Raw genomic sequence first — 27305 nt, 5'->3', positions numbered from 1 at the left:
GTCCTCCAGGTGGACGGTCGTTTCTGGTTGAGAGTACGCTGTGTGCGTTTGGCTGCCGCATCTCGCCAGTGTGTTCTGAGCAGTGGAGATTGTAAAGCATCCTTGGGTATCTAGAAAGTGTAACGATAACTAACAATGTATATGATTTGACCAAAATACTCCTGCAGTCTTTGAAAAGACTTTGGTAAAATGACCATATCTCAGTCTATTTGAGCCCAGTCACTCAGTCTTTCTGTAAATACAATATAATGCTGATGCAATTCACTACAGAGGAAATGAGGAGCTGTGTGAGTTTCAGACAGAGACAGACACGTTGTATGACATCAGCTAAGTTTAGTTCAGTTTACCTCGTGCACATGAAGAACAGTGACAACGGTGTTTTCGAAACTCTCCACCTTAGAGAGCGCTTAGTAGACCTCTGTGTTACGTGACCTTTCGTGTGGCCTGGAGAAAAAGCCTTTTTTTAAATCATTTTTAAGAATATCTGTATCCGTGTGGATGGGGTCTGACTTTATAAACGGACAACATTATTCCTTTTCTATTATCGTTATTAAAACTAATAAGGAGGACTTATGCAATATATAAAACAAAGGTAAGTAACGTAGAGCTTTCTGGAAGCTTGTGGAACTGAGGTTCTGGTTAGTCAACAATGAATGCTTCCAAAATATGAATAAAAAATACATTGTTGTGTAATTAAGTGTAGATTGCATAAGGCTTTAAAAACTGCGGCACAAAGTGTAAACAACAGTAAAAGACAAATATTTATTTCAAAGTTATAAATGCTTTACAGGTCAGTAGCAAAAATGCATTATACATAGAAATATACGTATGTATGTATATATTAATATTTATATTTTTAGAGATATAGATTCATACACAAAGTACAAATTTTTTTTCTCTACTGTAAGATTAATTAGATACATTCTTAACTCATGTTGCTCTTTTCTCCTGTGTGAAGTACATGCAGAAAGAAAACTAAAAATAGACTTCAGTGCTAAACACTTGTGGGCGAAACCAGATTTCCATTGCTGACTCTGATAAACTATTCTTAGCAAAGAAGGTTCTTCAAGGATTCTTCACTAAAGGCAATAGTTGTATTTAAAACTTCAATAGTTGATCAGAACTTGTTGTATATGAATCGGAGTAGCACCTTTTTTTAATGGTACTCTGCAACACCAAAAAAATTATTTTATTTTTTTAAGTGTCCAGCTGCTTACAGCAAAAAAAAAAAAACTGTCTGAAGAAGCAGTTCACTGAGCAGAAACTAACTATTTTACATGGTTCTATAGAGATCTCATTAATAAAGAACCCTTCTTTAAGATAATTCAGTAAAAATCTACTATATATTTTACTAAATATAAAGCCATATGTTTAATATTCAAACAATAAGCCTACACTCTTACAACAGAGGGTTCTTAAAGTGTCCTTTATTATAAACAATTGTTTAGAACCATTTCAACTTTTTCAAGCATTTAAGTATGAAATAGTTCTTTGTGTGTAATTGGTTCTATATAAAATTCTTGAAGGAACCTCCTCTTTAAGGAAACCTTAATGACATTAAAGAATCTCTTGAATAACTGAAGTGTTTATTGCATGGTGAACTGTTTGGAAGATTGTTGGAGAATGTGTTGTATGTTGATGAATGATTTCACCAGGTGCAGAACCATTTCTTCAATTGTTTGTGGTTCTGTACAGAACCATTTTCTTTATGAAAGAACCCTTGAGGAACAATTCATTTTTAAGAGTAAGGAGTTCTCTAGATAAAGTCCTGTTGCTAAAAGGAAAAGAACCCTAATATTAATATGCGATTTCATGTTCTCACAAGTCAGGTGTAGCAGAAGCAGACAAGGCTTTGCTGAGCGTTTAATATCCTCTGATTAAACCATATCAGGCTGGGCTTGCTGTGGCTACATAATCTTTGTGGTGGATATTTCTGAGGAGCGCGAGTGCACCGAGCTCCTCCTCTCTGACAACTCAATGCTGAGTATTTTGCACTTGTTCAAGCAACCTGGAAATGACTGTTTCAGGGCCTTAACGACTAATCTCCTGAACTTCTGGCCAACGAAGGCGTAGATGATGGGGTTGAGGCAGCAGTGACTGAAAGCGATGGTCTGCACCCACTGCATGGACAGGTTCAGATTCTGCTGCCATTCACAACTTTGTAAGTGCCCCGTGTGATGAAGGAGGAACAGGAATGTGACCACGTTGTAGGGCGTCCAGAAGACAAAGAAAACAGTAATCAAGACCATGATGAGCCTGATGGATTTGTGCTTCTTTTGAGACCTCATGTGGTACAAGGTGTGGATGATCTGAGAGTAGCAGAACACCATGACGGAGAGTGGGAGGATCAAGCCGAGGATGTTCAGCTCTATGTAGCTGAATTGCCTCCAATAGGTGTCTGGGGGATATTCTGGTTTGCATGTAGATTCGTTAAACTCCTTCTTCTCCTCTGAGAATATCATGGTTGGCAGAGAAGCCATCAGACTGAGTAACCACATAAAACCAGCCAAAGCCACTCCCGCTTTGGCTGAGTGGTGCTTGGAGAATAGAGAGGCGTGTGCATGGACAATGACAACATAACGATCCACCGTCATCAGGATCATGAAGAAGATACTGCCGTAGAAGCCCAGCATGAAGAAGGACGTTACAGCCTTGCACATGAAGTTCCCAAAGGTCCACTGGTTCATGGCGGCATAGTGGGCCCAGAAGGGCAGAGAGAAGAGGAACAGCAGGTCAGACATCGCCAGGTTCAAGAGGCACACGTCCATCATGTTTGATCTATGGCGGTATTTGATGAGGACATACGCCACCAGGCCGTTGCCAATGAAGCCCACTATGAAGACCATGGTGTAGAAAGTGGGGAGGGAAACTTGGCCAAAGTCTCGTGCATTGCCGTTGTTGCAGGGTGCGGCACTGTCTTCATTATAATTGTAGTAATCGTCATAGTTATCTGTTGAAAGAAAAGGAAAAAACAAAAATAGTAATATGGCTGATATTATTAGCCAGTTTTATTAATATTAAACAGAGCATGTTTAAATCAAAAAAGCTCTAACTGAATAGACATTCATCCCTTCACCACACCCCAAACCTAGATAATCATTGAACAGATGTTCATTTGTGCAAACACAGCTTGTGTAATCCTAAAAGAAATGCTTTCATTTAAATATCATGCTTTGGAACAACTGGACACATGAACCTAAGGTCACCACACCCAGTGCCATCATAGGCTAGAGAAGTGTAATGAGCCCCAGCACTGAGCTGTTGAGCACACCATTCAATAACTTTATGTGCGATGTGTCGGAGTGGATCTAACCATCCTTCATCGGTACCTGATTTCACTAATGCTACTGTGTCCTCATAGAAATGTTACAATATCTAATCTTAAGACTTCCCAGGAGCAGCAAAAAGGGGCAAAGACCCCACTAACAGCCTTCATTTTAGAAGAAATGTTGGACAAGGAAGTGTCCAAACACAGATGGCCATGTAGTTTCATTGGACAGATGCCACTGATCTGTATGTATTTAGATGCATTAAATTGAGATGCTGGTCAACTGCAAACGTTACGGTAACTTCAGCTGTTTGTGAAAGGGCTGGGTACTGGTGGCAGTTCAGATTGTAGAGCACTTCTCTCTTATTGAAAACTTTACCACTGTGCTGCCCTGCCATCTTCCGGCAACTCTGGGCAGTGTCTAGCCTGAAATAGACACGTACAAAGAACCACATCATAGAATGCCTGTGAGTAAGTCACTTATATTCCTTTCAAAAGATATAAATGAATTAAAATGCAGAAAAATGGGTTTCCATTATATTCAGACCTAACTCCTAAGTTGAACAACCCAGGACCCCGTCCCAAATCTGCAGTTTGTAAAACCATCTGAAACACTGTAGACTCTCTACACTGCACTTTAGTGTCTGCATTCAAACTAATAACAGCAAAGCAGTTGTTTCCAGATATAGCAATAATTTAAAAGAAAAAGGCCATGTCTCTTTACCTGAGGTGTAGCTGTTGCTCTCTGTGCTGTTGCTCATGTTGAATTAGTCCAGGAGCTGGCAATTCCAATCACTGAGTCAGTGCCTTGTGTAACTGCTTTTATTGAGTGGTGCAACTACAGTTTCCTGAGGCGGGCTTTAGGCACTGAAAAAACCTATTTGTTCTTATCTATATATATCCATCAGAACACATACCCTGGCTATGAGCGTGTTTAATCGTACTAAAGAAATTTTTATGTGTAAATATATTTATGGCTGGATTTAGAAATATGCTGGGATTCTACTGTTCCATATTCCACTCTTAATACAATTTAGTTTCTAAAAACCTTAGATGAGTGTCTACATGGTGTAAACTGCATTTGGCAGTAAGAAATATATTATGAAGTTAGCTTTTACATAAAAGGAAAAAGGAAGTTAATTGTTTGTGGGGTAGTAACGTCTGAAGTTTTTAGACATTAACGCACAATTCTGTTGTAGATATTCTTTATTTAAACATTGTGATGTCTCTGTAGAAGCTGTTCTGGTTCATGACTTTATTGTTTTGTTTTGTTTAGTAATGTAACGTCCAAATATCCACAAGTTCCTTTTGAAAAGTGAATGCATTTTAACTTTTTAAAGTACTCTACAGCACCTTCAAATATTGCTGCAGTTTTAAGAGAATGCTTCCACTGTGTAGAGAGAAAAATAATGTACATCTATAGCACCATTGTTTCAGGGCCTTAACGACTAATCCTCTAAACCTCTTCCTAGCGAATGAGTAGATGATGGGGTTGAGGCAGCAGTGACTGAAGGCGATGATCTCCACCCACTGCATGGACAGGTCCAGGGTCTGCTGCCATTCACAGTTTTGCAAATGCCCCATGTGATGAAGGAAGAACAGGAATGTGACCACGTTGTAGGGCGTCCAGAAGACAAAGAAAACAATAACCAAGACCAGGATGAACCTGATGGCTTTGTGCTTCTTCTGGGACCTCATGTGGTACAAGGTGTAGATGATCTGAGAGTAGCAGAACACCATGACGGAGAGTGGGAGGATCAAGCCCAGGATGTTCAGCTCTATGTAGCCAAACTGCCTCCAATAGGTGTCTGGGGGATATTCTGGTTTGCATGTCAATCCGTTCTTCTCCTCCTTCTCCTCTGAGAATATCATGGTTGGCAGGGAAGCCATCAGACTGAATAACCACATAAAACCAGCCAAACCCATTCCCGCTTTGGCTGAGTGGTGCTGGGAAAATAGAGGCGTGTCTACAGCATGAAGATCATGCTGTAGAGAGTGGGGAGGAAAACTTGGCCAACGTCCCGTACATTGTCGTTGTTGCAGGGTGTGGCCTGGCTTTCATTGGAATTGTAGTAGTCATCATAATCTGTTTAAAAACAAACACAAAACTATAAACAGTGCTGGATGTTCATTAAACAAAAAGTCATTTTCACCAACAATGGAACACTTTGTAAAAACGACAACAGAGTACATTTAAAAGTGCTTTAACTGAATGGGCATTCACTCCTTCACCAGTTTTTTTATTTGCAGTAAGACCCCCATATTGTTACTTACCTCACAGCTTGTGTAATTTCTATAGATATGTGTTAATTTAAATAGAATGATCTGGAGCATCAGCAGATTAACCTAATGTGACCATACCAATGCCAATCATAGGCCAGAGGGGTGTTACAAGCCCCAGCACTGGGCTGTGATCTCTTATAAAAAATGGTGCTACAAAGTGTTCTATGAGCGATGCTGTAGAAGTGCATTTCAGATTGAAGAGCATTTCTCGTTATCAACTTTACAATTGTGCTGCCCTGCCATCTTCTGGAAACTCTGGGCAGTGTCTAGCCTAAAATACTACAAGGAACCACATCATAGAACGCCTGTGCGTAAGTCACTTAGATTCTTTTCAAAAGATATGAATGAATTAATATACAGGGGAAAAAAACATTATTTTCAGACCTGGTTTAAAAATCCAGAACCCTGTCACAACTCTCTACAGAGTCTCTACACTGCACTTTAGTGACTGCATTCAAACTAATAACAGCAAAGCAGTTGTTTCCAGATATAGCAATAATTTAAAAGAAAAAGGCCATGTATCTTAACCTGTGCTGTAGCTGTTGCTCTCTGTGCTGTTGCTCATGTTGAATTAGTCCAAGAGCTGACTTTCACATCACTGAGGCAGCATCCTGTGTTGCTGCTTTTTATTGAGTGGTACAGCTACAGTTTCCTGAGGTGGGTTTTGAAAAAAACTATTTGTTCTTATCTAAATATATCAGTGACGGATGCTGGTCTTTCAAGGAGGGGAAGCTCAATTTCGGCCTACATCATAAAATGTATCAGTTTATTTATACGTAAATTCTACCCTCCGTTCCTTTTTAAGAAAATGATCTGTGACCCTGTCGTACCAACAAGGCGCCTTTTCCAGGGACTTGACTAGTGTCCTCTCAATGGCCAGCAGAGCTAGGCTGCTTAAACCGCCTTGGCCCATGTGAAGTGTGTCCGCCTGTGAGTGGTTTGTGACGGTGGAGGGGCTCAGCAGCACCCGCTGGACAGAAACTGTGATAGAAGTCAGAAAGAGTGATAGAAGTCAGTCTCCAAACACAAGCAGCTACAAAAAAACCCACCAGAAATAGAAGCTCAATTTGTCGCTAGTCATTTTTAACAAAGAAAATGCCGCTAAGAGGATTAAGAAAGTCTCCGGTTCAACTCAGAACAGAATGAAAATTTAATGCTCCCACGGATCTTTACACCAAAGGATTGCTGATTCGCTCATTTCGCTGTCAATCAAAAAGGGATTCAGCCTCAGACAGATCATCCAATCATCATGCAGAAGCTGAGTGTCCGGGCCAGCCGAGGCCAGCCCACTGCCCCATAGACCCCCAGAGACGCTGAGCGTCCGATGGGCGGGACAAAGCTTAGCATTTATCCAATGACTCGTCTTGTTTCGCTTCACTTCGCTGCTTCGCTATTGAACTCTGTGGACGCTCAGCCTCCAAACTGTTTAAAGCACTGTGAAGCTACGGAAATGATTGAGAGGAAAGCCGCGTCTTTACCAGTGATAAGAAGCTGATTCTAAACAAAAGTTGAGCGCGTTGTAGTGCATATTTATTCAATGACATGTACACACAACAGTATATATTTGATCACATTTTTTTATATTTTAGGGGAAGCTGAGCTTCCCTTGCAGTCTTAGAGCAATCTTAGACACATAACACTAGAATGTTTTCGAATAGCATGGTGGCACCGCCTTTCCGACTATAAACATGCCTTATGATAAAGACAAGTCACAGTACATCTCTTCCCCTATAGAAAACAACAAAAAAGGATTCAATTCGATTTTCCCCTCTGATTTCTGCGGTAGTGATTTCATGAGGTTTTTTAATAATAAAATTGATTACATTTGACTGAAAATACCAAATCAGCTCAAAGTCACATCGGCTCTTACAGATGAATGTCCCACCAGCCCGAAGGTACACTTCCAACACTGTCAATGAAAATGATGTTTTGTGATGTTGCTGTCATAGCGCAAATGGACTCTGCAGCTTCTTTTACTTTCCCACAGAATCAGTCACCACCTCCTGCCCCCTCTTACATCTTCATTAGCACATCTGAAACAACTTCATATATACTGGATCCTGTACCAACACAGTTATTTAAACAAGTCTTGCCTAAAGTCATTAAGGCTAAAGACTAAAGACTGTTGCTTGCAATAACTATCACATTCCTCAGTACTGATCATGTACCAGTAATCAAGACAGTTATTTAAAATAAGCCAATCTTGACCCTCTTGGCTCATGAACCACAAGCCAATAGCAAAAACCTCATTTATTGCTAAAATCTTAGAAAATTTTGTGTTACAGCAGTTGTGCTTTTACCAACAAAACACCGACATTCATTACGTTTTTCAGTCTGGATTTAGACCAAATCATAACACAGAAACAGCTCTAACGAGAGTAACCAATGACTTACTCTTTCCACTTGATAAGTTCTGCATCTCTATTCTGGTCCTGCTTTTACATAGAAGCACTGCTTTTCTTGTCTGTTGCTTGTTTATTTTTTGCCTGGCCTCTGGATGCTTCTTGCAGGGTACTTCCTCCCCTGCTCTACCGTGAACTTATTAACACCCTTATTTCTGCCCCCTGTCTGGTTTTCTTTCTTTTGTCTTTCTCATGCTCCATGGCGCCCTGTTCTGGTGGCTCAGACCGATGTCCTGATCCAGCTCTGCCCTATGCGTCCTGTACAAGATCTTGTCCCACCATGCTTGGCCATGCAATGTTGCTGTCATAGCCCAAATGGACTCTGCAGCTTCTTTTACTCTTCCACAGAATCAGTCACCACGTCCTGCCTCCTCTCACATTTCCATTACTAAATATTTACGTTAAAATTTTCATCTCGACCAGTTCACATTTTCTATTCTGTAATTGGTTGTGGTCTCTGGTTTCGACTTTCGAGTTCCCCTTTATGAGTCTTGGTTCCTTCCTCGTGTGCTGAGGGAGATTTTCTTTGCCTGTTGTCCCAGGCTTGCTCATAGAAGGCTTGAACCTGGATCTCTTTAAAGCTGCTTTGTGATGATTTCTTTTGATTTTGATAAGTGAAAAGAATTTGATAAGTGGTTACAGACAATGAATGATTTAATTGATTGACACTTCCTCAGTATCATTCATGGAGTTCCACAGGGATCTGTCTTTAGACCTCTCTAGTTAATCATATACATTCTTTCACTTGGATGACACCCAGATCTACCTCAGTACCAAATCCATTAAAGATCCACCAAAGGTTGTTTATCACACAAGTCAATTCACAATAAAACGTTTACTCTCTACATTAATGCTGTAGATGTGTTTCCATACACTCATTTGTCGTCTGGGTGTCACCCTCGACTCAGCTCATTTATTCAGCACCCACAACTTAAAATGTGACTCTACCACTTGCGAAACATTGCCAAAATCAGACCATCCCTCTCTCAATCTGCTGCAAAACCCTTATCTATACTTGCATCACCAGTCATTTGGACTACTGTAACTATTCTCACTGGAATCTGCTCCTCCTCTGTTCTCCAAATCTGGTTGGTCCAAAGTCTGCCTCGCATCGCTTCACTCACTTCGCCATTTTACACCTGTTCTCCAACATCTTCAATGGCTTCTGCTCAAATATCATATTCGAGTTGTACTCGTTCTATTTACATGTAAAACTCTTATTAATCTTGCTCCTTCACATCTCTCTGGTCTTCTTCTTCTCCCTTAACCTCTCCCATACCCTCATATCTTCTACTGAGGCGCTACTCACTATTCCTCCATTCAGCTTGCAAGACTTTGGTGCTTGAGCATTTAGATTTGCACCTCAACTCTGAAATTCTCTTCCTCCACTGGTTAAACTGTCTAATTCTCTTTACACATTAAAACCCCATTTTAAATGATATTCACATTCACAAATAACCTGCCTCAATCCAAATCTGCTCTTCCACCAGGTGCTGTCTTGCATTGTCTAGTTCTGTCTGTGTGTCTGTATCTGTCTCTAGGTGTGAGTGTGTGTTTCTCTGTGAAGGACTGTAATGAAAATATGTGACCATCTATTTTACCAACTCATCACTCACACAGAATATCATTCTTATACATTTTTTAATTCACAAAAGCAAACAGCGCAGATTAGTAACACATGTCTATGGCAGCTACTGTGTGGCCTGAATGTGCTGCTCTGCCTCTCACTGAACAGAGTGGGCCCCTCACTCACAGAGCAGTCCTGGCCACTCTCTTCTATGCTGAGGATGTAAAAAGTCGCTTGACTTGTTTCTAAGTGCATTTTTGAAAAATAAAATTGCCTGGAAGTTACTAAAATGGTCTCTTTGTATCACCCTCTGTTTGGTAATAACTGTGTATGTGAAGAAAACCAAAAAAAAACATGCACTCATGAGAACAACTTGAGTGTGTATGAAAAAATCAGACTGTGATTAGCCCAGAAGTCTTTCACCAAAACGCACACAACTATCAACATCTTTACACTGGTCTGTACACAAACTTTACCGTGTCATGAATGTTTTTTTCTTCAAAAATTCATCCATACATCGTTAATCATATGGTACATGAAAATATGGACAAAATGTATATTTCTTTTAATATAAACAATTCAAAGAGCAATAAACCTTGAAATATATACTCTGTCGATGATGTGAATGCTTCAGGAAAGCACACTAACATCACTCTCAAATACATAATTTCAAAATGACCTGCCAATACTGCAGCATAAAATAATCCTAACACCTGTTCAGACAATCATCAGGGCGACACGGTGGCTTCGTGGTTTGCATGTTCACCTCCCAGCGCTGGGTTCTTGGGTTCAAGTCCCATCTGGGTGGAGTTTCCATGTTCTCCCTGTGTCTGCGTGGGTTTCCTCTGGGGTCTCCTGTTTCCTCCCATAGTCAAAAAAACATTTAGGTGAGGTGAATTGGCTTCTGTATAATAACTGTCCTGGTCTGTGAGTGAATGAGTGTATATATGTGTGAGTGAATATGTGTGTGCCCAGATATGGATTGGCGCTCTGTCCTGGGTGAATTCCTAGTGCCCTATGCAGTCCTCCAGGTGGACGGTCGTTTCTGGTTGAGAGTACGCTGTGTGCGTTTGTCTGCCGCTTCTCGCCAGTGTGTGTGTTCTGAGCATTCTGAGCAGTGTAGATTGTAAAGCGTCCTTGGGTATCTAGAAATTGTAACGATAAATAACTAACAATGCATATGATTTTACCGAAATACTCCTGCAGTCTTTGAAAAGACTTTGGTAAAATGACCATATCTCAGTCTATTTGAGCCCAGTCACTCAGTCTTTCTAGAAATACAATATAATGCTGATGCAGTTCACTACAGAGGAAATGAGGAGCTGTGTGAGTTTCAGACAGAGACAGACACGCTGTGTGACATCAGGTTTTAAGGAAAGCTCAGTTTACCTCATGCACATGAAGAACAGTGAAAACCTTTCGTGTGGCCTGGAGAAAAAGCCTTTTGCTTTTTTTGTTTTTTGTTTTTTTATCATTTTTAAGAATATCTGTATCTGTGTGGATGGGGTCTGACTTTCTGACTTTATCGTTATTAAAACTAATAAGACTTGTGGAAATGAGGCTCTGGTAAGTCAACAATGACTGCTTCCAAGATATGAATGCTAAAAAATACATAGTTGTGTAATTAAGTGTAGAGGCTTTAAAAACTGCAGCACAAAGTGTAAACAACAGCAAAAGACAAATATTTATTTAAAAGGCCCTCGGCCACAGTACCTTGTACCAGAAAGTATCCCTTATTTTTAAATCCAAATGTTGACAACTATGGTTTGCAGTAGATTTTGGATCATTTAAAAGTTCTATAAATACTTTCTGGTACAAGGAACATATTCATTATATAGTGAAACTCTGGAACTGAAATGCAAAAGCTCATTTTGGATTAAATAAATTAATATAAAAATGTAGAATTATTTGTAATTACATCTTATTATTCTTTACCTTAAAAGGGAATGCCGGCATAAAAGTCATAGAGGCAAAAATTTCAGCTTGATTTGATTGTAATAGATATTGACATACAGTACACCAAACCTGATGGTTAATCTTTCACACTTTCACATATTATTTTCTGATTTTATACCTGTATAGTTTATATTAACCTCAAACTATTGTTTCTATAGTGTAGGAGAACAGTCTTTGTTTAAAAATAAGTATACACTGATCAAAGTGGAGATGATAAAATGGATGAACAAAGAATATAGATATGTGTGCATTGTAGCAATGTAATACCATCCATAAATTCAACCTCACCAAAATGGCAATGGAATGTATCTGTTCAATGTTTAGAGATGAGCTTTTCTGGAGGTTTCTTAGTGTCATTTTTTTGACGTTGAATTTTGGGTTTCTCTAACATAAAGGTTTACTTTGAAAAATCACACATGAACCTCATGTTTTGTTTATGTCCTTGTCTCCGCCCTCGTCCCGCCTCTGTTCCGCCGCCTCGTCTGTCATTTGTTAACCCGTCCCCTCGTTATCTGTCCAGGTGTGTCTCGTTTGTGTTAGTATTTAAGCCCTCTTGTCTCGTGTCCTGTGGGTCGTTCATTTCACATTCTCATTTCTCCTTTGTCATGTCAGTCATGTTATCTGTCTGTCTCCGTAGTTTCCCTCGTCGTCGTTTCGTTTCCCAGTCTAGTCTGTCTCTGTGATAGTTTCGTTTCATTTCGTGTTTTGTTGTTTCCTTTGTATCTTGTCTTTGTTTTGCTTTATTAAACTGTCTGCGTTTTAGCAAATGCGTCCGCCTCAGTCAGTCCGCTCCGTGATTCCTGACAGAATGAACGACGGCAAGGACGCAGCTAGCGCAGATTATTACCTCAAAGGGTGTGCCGTTCGCCGGACTCCATTCCGCACAGGCCCCAAAGATCCTGTGGGGGAGGCTTTGAAAGCGGCCTCGGAATGGAGTCGCCGGCTCCAGCTCCTGCCTGGCGCTGTTCAGGATCCTATAGCGGAGGAGTCGACTCGGGAATTGAGTAGTTGCGCCAGCGGGAGTCGAAAGAGTCGGCGGAAGAAGCGTGCTGGAGTTCCCCCCTCGCTGGAGGATTACCCCCTCAGGTCCGGGGAAATTTTGGGGGGGGGGGCGTTAAGGGTAGGGGCTGTTAGCCTCACCTCCGTAGCTCTGAGGTCGGAGGCTAACAGGGGCGCACCTCGAGGGGATCTAATGGGTGCGCCTGTGAAACCCCCTAAACCCTTTACAGCTCCAGCGCGAGCCCGGCGAGCAGCACAAACCCCTGTCCTCGAGAGCGCGGCGCGCGCCTCTCCTGTCTTCGTGAGCGCGACGCGCGCCTCTCCTGTCTTCATGGACGACGTCACAGATTCCTCTGCCTCCGTGGACGTCGTCGCACTGTCTCCTGTCTCCTTGGACGTCGTCGCAGGCCCCCCTGTCTCCTTGGACGTCGTCGCAGGCCCCCCTGTCTCCTTGGACGTCGTCGCAGGTTCCCCTGCCTCCGTGGACGACGTCGCAGGTTCCCCTGCCTCCGTGGATGACGTCGCAGGTTCCCCTGTCTCCGTGGACGACGTCGCAGGTTCCCCTGCCTCCGTGGACGACGTCGCAGGTTCCCCTGCCTCCGTGGACGACGTCGCAGGTTCCCCTGCCTCCGTGGACGACGCTGCAGGGCCTCCTGTCTCCATGATGGCGGCACCCGCCGCTCCAGTCTCCGTGATGGCGGCACCCGCCGCTCCTGTTCCCTTGACTGTGGCTACGGCCGCTCCTGTCCCCTTGACTGTGGCTACGGCCGCTCCTGTCCCCTTGACTGTGGCTACGGCCGCTCCTGTCCCCGTGACTGTGGCTACGGCCGCTCCTGTCCCCGTGACTGTGGCTACGGCCGCTCCTGTCCATGTCCGTAGGTCGGCCCGAATGACTTCAGGGCCGATCCCCAGAACTGTGCCCAGGCTGGTTCCTCAGACTGCCCCACAGACATTAGCCAGTCCTGGGCACCCTCCTGTTATATTGGTTCCCTTGTCTGTCCCTGTCCTGGTTCCCGTCTCTGTCCTTGTCCCTGTACCCGTGTCTGCCTTTGTGTCTGTCCCGGTCCCGGTCACTGTGTTTGTGTCAGTCCCTGTAAATGTTCTTGTACCTGTTCCCCTGCCAAGTCCAGTCCAGTCCCCTGTCAGCCCTGTCCAGTCTACGTTTCAACCCTCTGTCCTGCCTCATATCCAGTCCCCTGTCAGCCCTGTTCAGTCTCTGTTTCAAACCCCTGTCTTGTCTCATGTTCAGTCCCCTTTTAGTCATGTCCAGTCTCCGTATCTGTCCAATGTCCAGTCACTTGTCTTGTCTCCAGTCCAGTCTCTGTCTCAAACCCCTGTCCAGTCTCAAGTCTCGTCTCCTGTCCAGTCCCCGTTTCAACCCTCTGTCTCGTCACCAGTCTCTGCTCCCGTCCATTCCCAGCACCCAGTCCTGTCATCAGTCCCGTCTCCATTCCAGTCCCCTGTTCTGTCACCTGTCCATGTCCAGTCTTCTGTCCCCAAACGTGTCCAGTCTCCGTATCCGTCCCACGTTCAGTCCCCTGTCTTGTCTCCAGTCCAGTCTCCCGTCAATTCCCATGTGTCCACTCCTGTCCTGTCCAGTCCGTTCTCGTCTCTTGTTGCCCCCCTTTGTCAGTCTCCTGTCATGTCCCATGTCCCGTCTCATATATTCGGTCCTGTCGTGTCCCCAGCTCCTGTGTCTGTTCCCGTCCTGTCCTGAGTCCTGTCTCCCTTGGTTCCTTGTCTTGTCTTAGTCTGTCTTGTTTTCCGTGCCCTCTCCTGTGCCAACTCCTGGGGGGTTTAGGTGTACGCGCCCCGGGAGTTGCGCGTTCATGGGGGGGGCATCTGTCACGCCTTCGTCCTGTCATGTCTGTTGTCCCTGGCCATGTGCTTTTAGCACATGGCTATGTTTTGTTTATGTCCTTGTCTCCGCCCTCGTCCCGCCTCTGTTCCGCCGCCTCGTCTGTCATTTGTTAACCCGTCCCCTCGTTATCTGTCCAGGTGTGTCTCGTTTGTGTTAGTATTTAAGCCCTCTTGTCTCGTGTCCTGTGGGTCGTTCATTTCACATTCTCATTTCTCCTTTGTCATGTCGGTCATGTTATCTGTCTGTCTACGTAGTTTCCCTCGTCGTCGTTTCGTTTCCCAGTCTAGTCTGTCTTTGTGATAGTTTCGTTTCATTTCGTGTTTTGTTGTTTCCTTTGTATCTTGTCTTTGTTTTGCTTTATTAAACTGTCCGCGTTTTAGCAAATGCGTCTGCCTCAGTCAGTCCGCTCCGTGATTCCTGACATTATCTAATGATTAAAAATACCCGATGAATGGACTTTGCAGGTTCTCTCAAGGCTTGCACCTTAGGCAGGTGGCTTTTTCTCCTGGAGAAAAAGCCTTTTTATTTTTTAAATCATTTTTAATAATATCTGTATCCTTGTGGATGGGGTCTGACTTTATGAACGGACAACGTTATTCCTTTTCTATTATTTTTATTAAAACTAATAAGGAGGACTTACCTTAGTTTTATAAATTGCATAAGTAACATAGAGCTTGTGGGACTGAGGCTCTGGTAAGTCAACAATGAATGCTTCCAAAATATGAATAAAAAATACATAGTTGTGTAATCAAGTGTAGAGGCTTTAAAAACTGCAGCACAAAGTGTAAACAACAGTAAAAGACAAATCTTTATTTAAAAGTTATAAATGCTTTACAGGTCAGTAGCAAAAATGCATTATACATAGAAATATACGTTTGTATGTATATATTAATATATATATTTTTAGAGATATAGATTCATACATAAAGTACAAGTTTTTTTTCTCTACTGTAAGATTAATTAGATACATTCTTAACTCATACTGCTCTTTTCTCCTGTGTGAAGTACATACAGAAAGAAAACTAAAAATAGACTCTTCAGTGCTAAACACTTGTGGACGAAACCAGATTTCCATTGCTGACTCTGATAAACTGCTCTTAGCAAAGAAGGTTCTTCAAGGGTTCTTAACTAAAGGCAATAGTTGTATTTAAAACATCAAAATTTCATCAGAACTTGTTGTATATGAATCAGAGTAGCACCTTTTTTTAAATGGTTCTATGCAACACCAAAAAAACTTTCTTGTATTTTTTGTCTGAAGAACAGTTCACTGAGCAGAAACTAACCATTTTACATGGTTCTATAGAGATCTCATTAATAAACAACCCTTCTTTAAGATAACTTAGTAATAATTTACTGTATATTTTACTAAATATAAAGCCATATGTTTAATATTCAAACAATAAGCCTACACTCTTACAACAGAGAGTTCTTAAAGAGTACTTTATTAAAAACGATTTTTTAGAACCATTTCAACTTCAAAGAAGCTTTTAAGTATGAAATAGTTGTTTTTGTGTAATTGGTTCTATATAAAATTCTTGAAGGAACCTTCTCTTTAAGGAAACCTTAAAAATGGCTCATTGTATAGTTTACTAATTTACTAAATAAAAACTCTTATTATTAATGGTCAAATAATAATCCCACACTCTTTAAAAAGGTGTTCTTCAAAGGTTATTAATAATGACAATAAAGAATCACTTGAATGACTGTGTTTATTGCATGGTGAACTGTTTGGAAGATTGTTGGAGAATGCGTTGTATGTTGATGAATGATTTCACCAGGTGCAACCATTTCTTCAATTGTTTGTGGTTCTGTACAGAACCATTTTCTTTATGAAAGAACCCTTGAAGAACCATTCATTTTTAAGAGTAAGGAGTTCTCTAGATAAAGTCCTGTTGCTAAAAGGAAAATGACCCTAATATTAATATGCAATTTCATGTTCTCACAAGTCAGGTGTAGCAGAAGCAGACAAGGCTTTGCTGAGCGTTTAATATCCTCTGATTAAACCATATCAGTGTGGGCTTGCTGTGGCTACATAATCTTTGTGGTGGATATTTCTGAGGAGCGTGAGTGCACCGAGCTCCTCCTCTCTGACAACTCAATGCTGAGCATTTTGCATTGGTTGAAGCAAACTGGAAATGACTGTTTCAGGGCCTTAACGACTAATCTCCTGAACTTCTGGCCAACGAAGGCGTAGATGATGGGGTTGAGGCAGCAGTGACTGAAGGCGATGGTCTCCACCCACTGCATGGACAGGCCCAGGTTCTGCTGCCATTCACAACTTTGTAATTGCCCGGTGTGATGAAGGAAGAACAGGAATGTGACCACGTTGTAGGGCGTCCAGAAGACAAAGAAAACTATAATCAATATCATGATGAGCCTGATGGCTTTGTGCTTCTTCTGAGACCTCATGTGGTACAAGGTGTGGATGATCCGATAGTAGCAGAACACCATGACGGAGAGGGGGAGGATCAGGCCGAGGATATTCAGCTCTATGTAGCCAAACTGCCTCCAAGAGGTCTCCATAGGATATTCTGGTTTGCATGTTGATCCGTTCGATTCCTTCTTCACCTCTGAGAATATCATGGTTGGCAGGGAAGCCATCAGACAGAGTAGCCACATAAAACCCGCCAAACCCATTCCCGATTTGGCTGAATGGTGCTTGGAAAATACAGAAGCATGGGCATGGACAATGACAACATAACGATCCACTGTCATCAGGATCATGAAGAAGATACTGCCGTAGAAGCCCAGCATGAAGAAGGATGTCACAGCCTTGCACATGAAGTTCCCAAAGATCCATTGGTTCATGGTGGCGTAGTGGGCCCAGAAGGGCAGAGAGAAGAGGAACAGCAGGTCAGACATCGCCAGGTTCAAGAGGCACACGTCCGTCATGTTTGATCTATGACGGTATTTGATGAGGACATACGCCACCAGGCCATTGCCAATGAAGCCCACTATGAAGACCATGCTGTAGAGAGTGGGGAGGAAAACTTGGCCGAAGGCCTGTACATTGCCATTATTGCAGGGTGTGGCCTGGCTTTCATTGGAATTGTAGTATTCATAATAATCTGTTTAGAAGCAAACACAAAACTATAAACAGTGCTGGATGTTCATTAAACAAAAAGTCATTTTCACCAACAATGGAACACTTAGTAAACAAGACAACAGAGTACATTTAAAAGTGCTTTAACTGAATGGGCATTCATTTCTTCACCAGTTTTTTATTTGCAGTAAGACCCCCATATTGTCATTTACTTCACAGCTTGTGTATTCTCTATAGATATGTATTCATTTAAATAGAATGATCTGGAGCATCAGCAGATTAACCTAATGTGACCATACCAATGCCAATCATAGGTCAGAGGGGTGTTACAAGCCCCAGCACTGGGCTGTGAACTCTCATAAATAAAGGTGTTACAAAGTGTTCTTTGAGCGATGCTGTGGAAGAACCACTTTTGGTTTAATTAAGAACCACTTTTTGTTGATAAAATTAAATGGGTAAAGAACATTAATATCAAGTGATAGATTTTAAAATGTTCTTCACACTCACACATCTCTTAAACAAAAATGCTTCTTTATGGAGCCAAATATGGTTCTTCTATGGCATCTATCATATAACCCTTTGTACCACCTTTATTTTTAGAGCAGTGGAGCCGCACTCTAGAGCAATGGCACACCATTGAGTGAAATGTGTTGAAGTGGACCTAAGAATCCTTTATCAGTACCTGACTTCACCAATGCTCTTGTGTCTGAATGCCATCAAATCCTCACAGAAATGTTCCAACATCTAATTAAAAGAGGACAAAGGACCCACTAATAGCCTTCATTTCAGAAGAAATATTCCATGAGCAGGTGTCCAAACACAGTTGGTGGAAAATGAAGCATTCCCTTGGACAAATGCTGGTGATCTGTCCAAATTCTATAAATGTGTTGATGGTACAGTAACTTAAACTGATTGAAAAAGTGCTAGGAACTGGTGGCAGTTCAGATTGAAGAGCATTTCTCTTTTTTATCAACTTTACTATTGTGCTGCCCTGCCATCTTCTGAAAACTCTGGGCAGTGTCTAGCCTAAAATAGTACAAGGAACCACATCATAGAACACCTGTGCGTAAGTCACTTAGATTCCTTTCAAAAGATATAAATTAATTAAAATACAAGAAAAAAAACAGTGTAGTCAGACCTAATTCGTCCGTTCCAACTCTGAAACACTGCACTTTAGTATCTGCATTCAAACTAATGACAACAAAGCAATTGTTTCCAGACATAGCAATAATTTAAAAGAAAAAGGCCATGTCTCTTTACCTAGGCTGTAGCTCTCTGTGTTGTTGCTCATGTTGAATTAGTCCAAGAGCTGACTTTCACATCTCTGAGGCAGCACCCTGTGTTGGCGCTTTTTATTGAGTGGTGCAGCTACAGTTTCCTGATGCGGTCTTTCAGCACTGAAAAAAAAACTATTTGTTCTTATCTATATATATCCATATGATCTCATACGCTGGTTATGAGCGTGTTTAGTTGTACTGAGGAAATGTTTATGTGTAAATGTATTGATGACTGAATTTAGAAATATGCTGGGATTACACTAAGTTTAGTTTCTATAAAACTTAGATGAGTGTCTACATGGTGTAAACTGTGCATTTGGCAGTAAGAAATATATTTTGATGAAGTTTGCTTTTACAAAAAAAGGAAATAGGAAGTTCACTCTCTGTGGTGTTGTAACGTCTGAAGTTTTAGACATTAACACACAATTTTTCTGCAGATATTGTTTATTCAAACATTGTGTTCTCTCTCTACAAACTGTTTTTACACATGACTTGTTTTTATCAGGTTTTAAACCAGGTTATTATTTGGAAAGTGAATGTTCCTAATGATTAATGAATATCTGGCTCAATATATTCATATATTAAAATTAGACGCCAAATTTGCAAAGGACTTTATCATGAGTGGGGGAATTTACATGCAGTGTTGAATGGAAAGTTAAGAATAAAGATAAAGTTCACAGCTATGACGTAGTCTGCTTTTGCTCCCTACCTATTCTAATCCACACCCATTACTGTTCCCACTTTCTGATCACAAGCTTTGTTTACTGTTCCTCTGGCTGTACCCCAACACTTCACGCTAAAAGGTCATTTCCTTCCCTAAGACTGAGGCTGTGGACGTTCTTCTTTTTAACCAGTACATCTTTTCTGCATTTCCAGTTGATTCTGCTTCCTCTTCTCCTGCTCTCTCTTCTACAGTTTGAAACTCAGTTTTTATCCTCACTTCCTGATTCTCATACTGTCAATCCTTCTTACGTTGCTGATATCTTTACTTCCTCTAAGACTACAACTTGCTCTCTTGATCCACTTCCTACAACCTTAACTACAGCCTGTTTGCCTGCTCTGCTATTTTATCTTATAACTCTTATTTATCAGTCTGTGCCTCTTGGTCAGGTTCCCATGCCTTACAAGATTGCTGCACTTACCCCCATACTTAAAGAATCCTAGTCTGGACCAATCGGATTCAAACATTTACTGGCCAATGTCTATCGTTCTCGTTCTAGCTAAACTCCCTGAATGAACTGTCGACAGTCAGCTACAGAAATACTTAGTGACTAACATTTTCTTTAGCAGAGGCTCTTACCCAGAGCAATTCACAAAAGTGCTTAGTGGAGACAGAATGCGTATCCTAGCAAGTACAATAGACCTAAGTGCAGCCATCAACATAGTGTGTCACTCTATCTTTCTGTCAAGACTGCATTATCTGATTATCAATGGCACTGCCCTGGATTGGTTTATATTTTACGTAACCAATAGAAAACAGTTTGTCACCCTCTCTGGTCATACTTACAGTGATATCTGTCCACAGTCACGCCACAACAGAAAACACACTATAACAACCTCAACTGTTAGTCCTTTTATTGATAAACACTTTACCACCTTCTCTTTTCCAGCTCACTGTGCCATGTACAAACCTTGATATTGTTGCACCAGTCAAGGCCAAACAATTTACAGAGAAAAAGCTAGCTCCATGCTACAGTGATTGCAGAAAGAAAACTAAAAATAGACTCCAGAATAGACTCCAAATATAAACCAGATTTCCATTGCTGACTCTTATAAACTGCTCTTAGCAAAGAGGGTTCTTCAAGGGTTCTTTACTAAAGACAATAGTTGTATTTAAAACATCAAAAGTTCATCAGAACGTATTGTATATGAATCGGAGTAGATTCTGGAAAATGGTTCTATGCAGCACCAAACTAATGATTTTACATGGCTCTATAAAGATCTCATTAATAAAGAACCCTTCTTTAAGATACTTTAGTAACAATTTACTATATATTTTACTAAATATGAGGCTCTGGTAAATCAACAATGAATTATTATAGTCAGAGACATAAACAGTGATTAAGTGATTATTATGAGTTTATTACGAGTTTTGTAATTACTTATATGAAGTCACTCACCTTTAGGGTTGCTAATGGCCACAGTAATTAATTAATTACACACAGAGTAAATTGGTAGAAAAAAAGACCATAAGGAAATTAGTCACAGGTGTTTGTTTCTGTTTAACAAAAATATCTCAAAATTTGGCCCTCATGGTTCATATAGTATGTGTAATAAATTGTGCCTTATTTATAATATGGTAAACATTTTACACACCTACCTTGTCTGTACCATTCTGATGTATTCTGACGATTACAAGCATTCAGTTTCAGGTCTTTTTCACGTGGTTCTTGACTTTAGAAGTGTTACTGGTAATTTAAATTTAAAAAATCAACTTTCAACTTTCAAAAATAATGCCCAAATTCAAGATGTAATTATACATTACTTAATACCTTATACTCATTACTTAATATCACTACAGGTCATTAGTTACTGCATTTACATATGATGATGTGCACCAAGTCATGACATAATACATATTTATAAGTCATAAGTTAATATATCGATATATCATTAATTTACAGTATGCACAAATAACTGTTAACATTGTGTTTATCAACGTAAAGCATTTACTAAAATACTATTTCCAAATATGTTTCTTAGAATACAAAACATGAGGTAATAAACTGAGAGACAATGTAACTTTTTTTACTTTTTATTTAAATTTTTACGTCATCTGTCATTCAGAACACATACAAGTTATTTCTTGTGCCATACAGAAGATACTTGTAAACTTTCCCAAAATGTTTAGTAGCAGCTAGAAAGACTCATCTTTAAACAAGAAACTATGGCTAATTCTTCTGTACATTCTCTAACATAAAAATGGTACATTTATGCATGTGAAAAAAAAAATCTAACAATAAAAAAAATCACATGTAACTTATTCAAAGACTGCATTTTAAAACAAAGAAATTATGCCTAATCCTTCTGTATATTCTCAGACATAAAAAATGGTACCTTTACTTCAAACCAGTGAATAATTATGGCTATGAAAAAACCTGCATTTCAAATAAAACAAAAGATAACTTCTTCAGTAGGTTCTTAAGAATTATGAAGGGAATTTGTCTCTAAACAAAATAAACAAAAGAAAAAACTATTCTTGCATCTTACATTTTCTTTCTTAAATCACACCCATCAAATAAAACATTTATTTTCAGAGACAATCTTCCAAATTCACTTAGTTTCGTTTAATGTCAAGGAGATCCCCTCTCTTTTTCAGTGCACTTATCCTGGTTCGATTTGGCTCAAGTAAACACTGGTCTTCACAAAGCTTAACAAACTTTTGCAAGTTTCTACCCTTTTTGAAATTAACCCTAAAGGCACAGAACATTTCAGGATTAACCACTGCCCACTCTGCTTTAGAGGCCTGGTAAGCAATTGTGTTTCTGTCCACATGTGTCCTGCAGTATGCCTCTGTCTTTGTGAAACCTTGTTTCACCAGCTCCAAAACTTGTTTGTACTGCTTGATGGAATCTTCAGGTGTTCTCACTGAAACATATGTAAACATAACCAACACACACACAATGTACAGTTATGATTTAAACATTTCTATAATACATCACAGTGACTTCTACACATTTTTAAACTGAAACAAAGAGTCCATGCTAGGTATGCATGCTGTAGCGGAAATAGTTATGCACACGTTGCTGTGGCATAAGCACTATATAGAAGAGTCAATGATAATTAATTATGATTTTATTAATAATTCATTATTTAATTCATTCTGCTAATCTCCATGTTTGAGAGCCATTAAATAATATGTAGTGTCCTTACCTGCCTTAATTTTAGCTTAGACAAGAAGGTCATCTTCACATATTATACAGCAGAATTAGCTAGAATTAATTATTAATGAATTATGTTCATTGACCCGCCGTGGGTTCTTGACTCTGAAATTGAGTCTGAACTAGCAGTTATAATTCCTTACAAGAAAGGTTCACACACAAACAAATAACCAAGGATTGGTTTTATCACTCAACTGGTTTATTAATAATAATATCAAATAATGAATATTGATTATACATTCATATAATGAAATGGATTACTGCGATACATGAGGGAACAGGGAAATTAATATATGAGGGAACGTCTCTATGATAGTTATTACCCTAAGTTCTAAGAAAGGCTATAGTTTATCCCAGCAAACTTTCAATACCAACCCATGAGCCATGAGAGATATGACACAATGTGACCTTACGTATACAGAGATGGACAGGGAGCATATTTCTGACTGTGCTTTCTGGCACGACTTCCTGGAGAATTGCAGATGCGGTCCTTGTAGGTTGCAGCCGCGGGCGTTCCTTTTCTCTCCTTGTTCAAACAAGGCGATGGACGGGATAGCGGGGAGCATGTCACTGACGGTGCTTTCCAGCACTACTTGGAGAATTGCAGCCACGGGCCTTGTAGGTTGCAGCTGCGGGCTTTTCTTTTCTCCTGAGGCTTTCAGACACAGTCGGAGCTGGTGGTGTTCTGAAGGTCTCTGTGGGGATTCTCTGTCATTGTTGATCTGCCGCCTTGTGAGAGAGAGACACACCCATGCAGGTCTCTTCTGAGGGTGCATGCAGCAGTCTTTCGTCGTTGTTGGTCTGGAGGCGTTGTTGTCCTTTTGAGGGTCAGAGGTCTAAAGTTTCCTTCACGCTCTGGGGGTGGCAATGAATTCTTGCTGCAATAACTGTAGCCCTGTTTACTATAGTTCTCTGTTAGAGACAGAGTTAATATCGAACTTCTATCTATTTGGACCACGTTTGAGGGGCCCAAGCCTGTTTAGGAAAGCCATGAGAGTCTGACGCCTGCAGAGGAGCCTGCAGCGTCATTTCAAAAACCTAGTAATTTTACTCTTTAGCCTTGAAAAAGGCCAAAAGAGAAAGCGGCCCAAGTGTCTGGAGCCTTGAAGTGAAGAGTCAAGCAGTGGAGAAAGGGGGAAGAAGCCTGTGTCGTTTGGCGCCACAGGTTTTTAACCAGAGTTTAGAAGACCCGCCTTTACTACCGATTGGATAAGATTGGAGCCTCTCTTGCTCCTGATTGGCTGCTTCCTGTACCTTGTTAGTGACATCACATACAATTTATTACCCTGGACAAGACAAAGGCTTGAAGACCATCTCCTTTGAATGAATCTCCAAGATTTTGAATCATACCTTTGCAATATAAAAGATTAGATGTTAACACAAAGTAATATCATTAAGACAACCATGTTCTACATAATTATTAACCAACTACACACATAGTATGTGGCTACCTTGGTTCTACATAAATTCATATAAAACAAATATGACTTTAAACACATGTAAATTAATCCCACCCATTTTGACTGTCCAATTTTTTTTTCTAACAGGTGTGCCCATAAACAAATTGTTTTCCATGGTAAGAACTTTGGGATGTTTTAGAGTTAACAGTCTTTAAAAATGTGTAAGAGGACATGGAATAATGGTGGGTCTGTGTGTCTCTGCATTTTGCAAAGATTCTTTTCTTGAGGGCCCTTGGAGAGGTTTATGAGCCTGCTCTCTGTTATCTGAAATTCCATCTGGCTTGTGTGGAGATGTCGTCTCTGGGATGAGCTAAAGTTTGGGTATTTAAAATAAACGTTCAGAAAGTCAAATTTCATATTAGGAATCAATACACATTCATCATATCATACTACAGATCCCCCCTTTCAGATCATGCTTTCTTTCTAGAAGCACTGAGCTGATAATGCAGAGATGAATGTGAACAGCAAGGTCAGTGGAATCATTACAATTGCAAATACTTAACCACAAATCTTTGTGATAATTACTGTATAAGCAGGGTGGTCCTCTATGGTTAAGCTAACTACTAAGAACTCTGATTTAACATGACTAGTGGACATAAGCCTGTTAGGCATTGAATGTGAGTGTTGTCACCTTAGATTGCTGAAGAAACAAAGAAAAATAATTTTTCCAAAAGAAAAAAATTTAAAACAGTACTGTGTGCTGACTGCATCACCTCCCTTTTGAATAGTTTGTCGTGGTGCTGTTTTTTTGTATTTTTGTTTGTATGTTTGCTCGGAAAAGTCACGTTTAGTATTGCGAATCCTCCAGTACAGTATACCGGAGGACATAGCCAGAACATCGGGCGCTCCGTGGATGGTGATCGGCTCCGGAAGGTGGAGGAGGCAGAGGAGACACAGGAAGCAAAAGCGGTGCTGTCGGTCCGGCATAGCAGTGAGGCTTAAGAAACAACCACACAAGCTAGTGCTACCCAGCGTCTTTCTCACCAACACCAGAGCAATCACGAACAAGCTGGATAATCTTAGTCTGCTGATTTCTACAAACCGACTAATTGAGGACTACTGCATTTTGATAATCACAGAGACGTGGCTGCACTCGCTCGTCCCGGATGTAGCCATTGTGCTAGCAGGCCATACAGTGTTCCGTTGGGACAGAAACAAAGACTCAGGTATAACAATAGGAGAGGGGCTATGCATTTACACACACAACAGCTGGTGTACTAATGCCAACATCACTGATAGACACTGTTCTCCTGATTTGGAGTATATGACAGTGAAATGCAGGCCATTCTATCTTCCCCGAGAGTTTACCTTCTCCTGGTAACCACTGTGTACATTCCTCCTGATGCTAACGCCAACATAGTGCTAAGCTACCTGCTCAGTACCATCAATTCACAGCAAAACAGTTACCCTGAAGCGGTCCACATAATAGCTGGTGATTTTAATCATGCTGATTTAAAATCAGTCCTCCCTAAATTTGATCAGCACATGTGCTACCAGGGGGAAGAATACACTGGATAAGGTGTACTCAAATTTAAAGAACAGTTTTAAAACTACCCTATTACCCCACTTGGGTCAATCAGACCACTGCTCTATATATCTAACTCCGTTAGATAACTCTATATATATCATACACCCCCCCCCCCCCCCCCCCCCAAAAAAAAAAAAAAGAAGATCTCATCCTATCACAAAGACTGTCCAGACACTTCACCAACAACGACCCACATGTGACAGGGCATTCAACACATCACCAACCACAAGCCCAGAAACTGCATTACTGTGGAGGGTGATGCTTCACTGGCAGAGGAACTTAACTGTTTCTTTGCTCGCTATGAGGTGGGAGCAGTGGAGACAAACACAAGACCTCCACCAGTCTCCTATAACCACATCCTCATGGTGCAAAAACAGAAGGTGAGATGTGTACTCAAAGCAGTGAACCCCAGGAAAGCTGCTGGTCCGGATGGTGTGACAGGAAAGGTGCTGAAAATATGCACAGACCAGCTCTGTGGCATTTTCACAAAAATCTTCAACCTGTCCCTATCAAAATCCACCATACCACTATGTCTGAAGTCTGCCATCATCATCCTGCTGCCAAAAAAGAACACCATCAGCGACCTCAGCGACCTCAGTGACTACCGTCCAGTTGCACTAACACCGGTTATAATGAAGTGCTTTGAGAGACTGGTTCTACAGCACATCAGAGCCACTCCCCCTCCCGGCTTCGATCCACATCAGTTTGCTTACAAATCAAACAGGTCCACTGTGGATGCCGTCAATACTACCCTTCACACAGCACTCACACACCTGGAACACCAGGGGAACTATGTAAGGATGCTATTTATAGACTTTAGCTAAACCTTTAATACGGTCATCCCCAGCAGACTGGTGACCAAACTCATAGACCTTTGACTTTCTCAACCCACAGGCATCTGGATTAAGGACTTTTTAACAAACCGCACCCAGTCTGTCAGATTAGGCTGCCATCAGTCCTCCAGGGTAACACTCAGCACTGGAGCTCCACAGGGCCTTTCCTTTAGGCACTCTACACCCACGACTGCACGCCCACCCACTCCAGCAACACAATCATCAAGTTTGTGGATGACACAACCATGGTGGGACTCATATCTGGTGGAGATGAGACCGCCTACAGGGATGAAGTCCTGGGACTGGTGGAGTGGTGTGCAGAGAACAATCTCTCCTTGAACTCCTCCAAAACAAAAGAACTGGTCATAGACTTCCGGAGGAAATGTATAGACCCCACACCACTCATCATAAATGGGGACTGTGTGGAAAGAGTCCCTTCCTTCAGATTTGCACATCTGAAGATCTCTCCTGGACCACCAACACCACAGCTGTGGTTAGGAAGGCACAGCAGAGACTCTATTGACTCTATAAACAAACTTCAGGAGAAGCTGCTGGTGTCCTACTACTGCTGTGCCACCGAGAGTGTGCTGACCTACTGCATCTCAACATGGTACAGCAGCTGCTCAGTGGCAGAAAAGAGAGCACTACAGAGAGTGATCAACATGGCCCAGAAGATCATCGGCTGTCCACTGCCCAGGCTGGAGGATCTGTTCAGCTCCCGCTGCCTCAGCAGGGTAGCCAATATACTGAAAGACTCCTTTTCCAACAGTTGCCCTCAGGAAAATGCTTCAGGTCCATCACATCCAGGACAAACAGACTGAAAAACAGCTTTTACCCCAGTGCTGTACGGGAACTGAACACACAAATCTCTTAACACTAGAACTACCAAACCGCTGCAATTTGGCAATTATACCTTTAAATCCCAAAGAAGTGCCATTTGGCAGGTG

General features: G+C 41.2%; 3 protein-coding genes across 3 annotated transcripts; all 3 read right to left on the bottom strand.

The window, feature by feature from the left end:
- Positions 1-1861: 1861 nt before the first annotated feature.
- Positions 1862-3666, bottom strand: LOC136708061 (C-C chemokine receptor type 5-like). Its single transcript, XM_066682322.1, has 2 exons — positions 3648-3666; positions 1862-2989 (listed from the first exon to the last, which is right to left on the bottom strand). The coding sequence occupies exons 1-2, from the start codon at positions 3664-3666 to the stop codon at positions 1908-1910; spliced, it is 1101 nt and encodes a 366-aa protein (XP_066538419.1). The 3' UTR covers positions 1862-1907.
- Positions 3667-3689: 23 nt separating this feature from the next.
- On the bottom strand, positions 3690-6116 carry LOC136708060 (C-C chemokine receptor type 3-like). Its single transcript, XM_066682321.1, has 4 exons — positions 6080-6116; positions 5296-5354; positions 4684-5254; positions 3690-3694 (listed from the first exon to the last, which is right to left on the bottom strand). Exons 1-4 carry the CDS (start codon positions 6114-6116, stop codon positions 3690-3692), a joined length of 672 nt encoding a protein of 223 aa, XP_066538418.1.
- A 9098-nt stretch (positions 6117-15214) lies between these two features.
- LOC136708822 (C-C chemokine receptor type 5-like) lies at positions 15215-18694 on the bottom strand. Its single transcript, XM_066683658.1, has 2 exons — positions 18640-18694; positions 15215-17404 (listed from the first exon to the last, which is right to left on the bottom strand). The coding sequence occupies exons 1-2, from the start codon at positions 18668-18670 to the stop codon at positions 16365-16367; spliced, it is 1071 nt and encodes a 356-aa protein (XP_066539755.1). The 5' UTR covers positions 18671-18694; the 3' UTR covers positions 15215-16364.
- Between the last annotated feature and the right edge of the window lie 8611 nt (positions 18695-27305).

This window comes from Hoplias malabaricus, chromosome 10 (genome assembly GCF_029633855.1).
Source record: "Hoplias malabaricus isolate fHopMal1 chromosome 10, fHopMal1.hap1, whole genome shotgun sequence".
Taxonomy (NCBI): domain Eukaryota; kingdom Metazoa; phylum Chordata; class Actinopteri; order Characiformes; family Erythrinidae; genus Hoplias; species Hoplias malabaricus.
The sequence above is the reverse complement of the archived record's forward strand: the minus strand, read 5'-3'. Positions and strand labels throughout refer to the sequence as shown.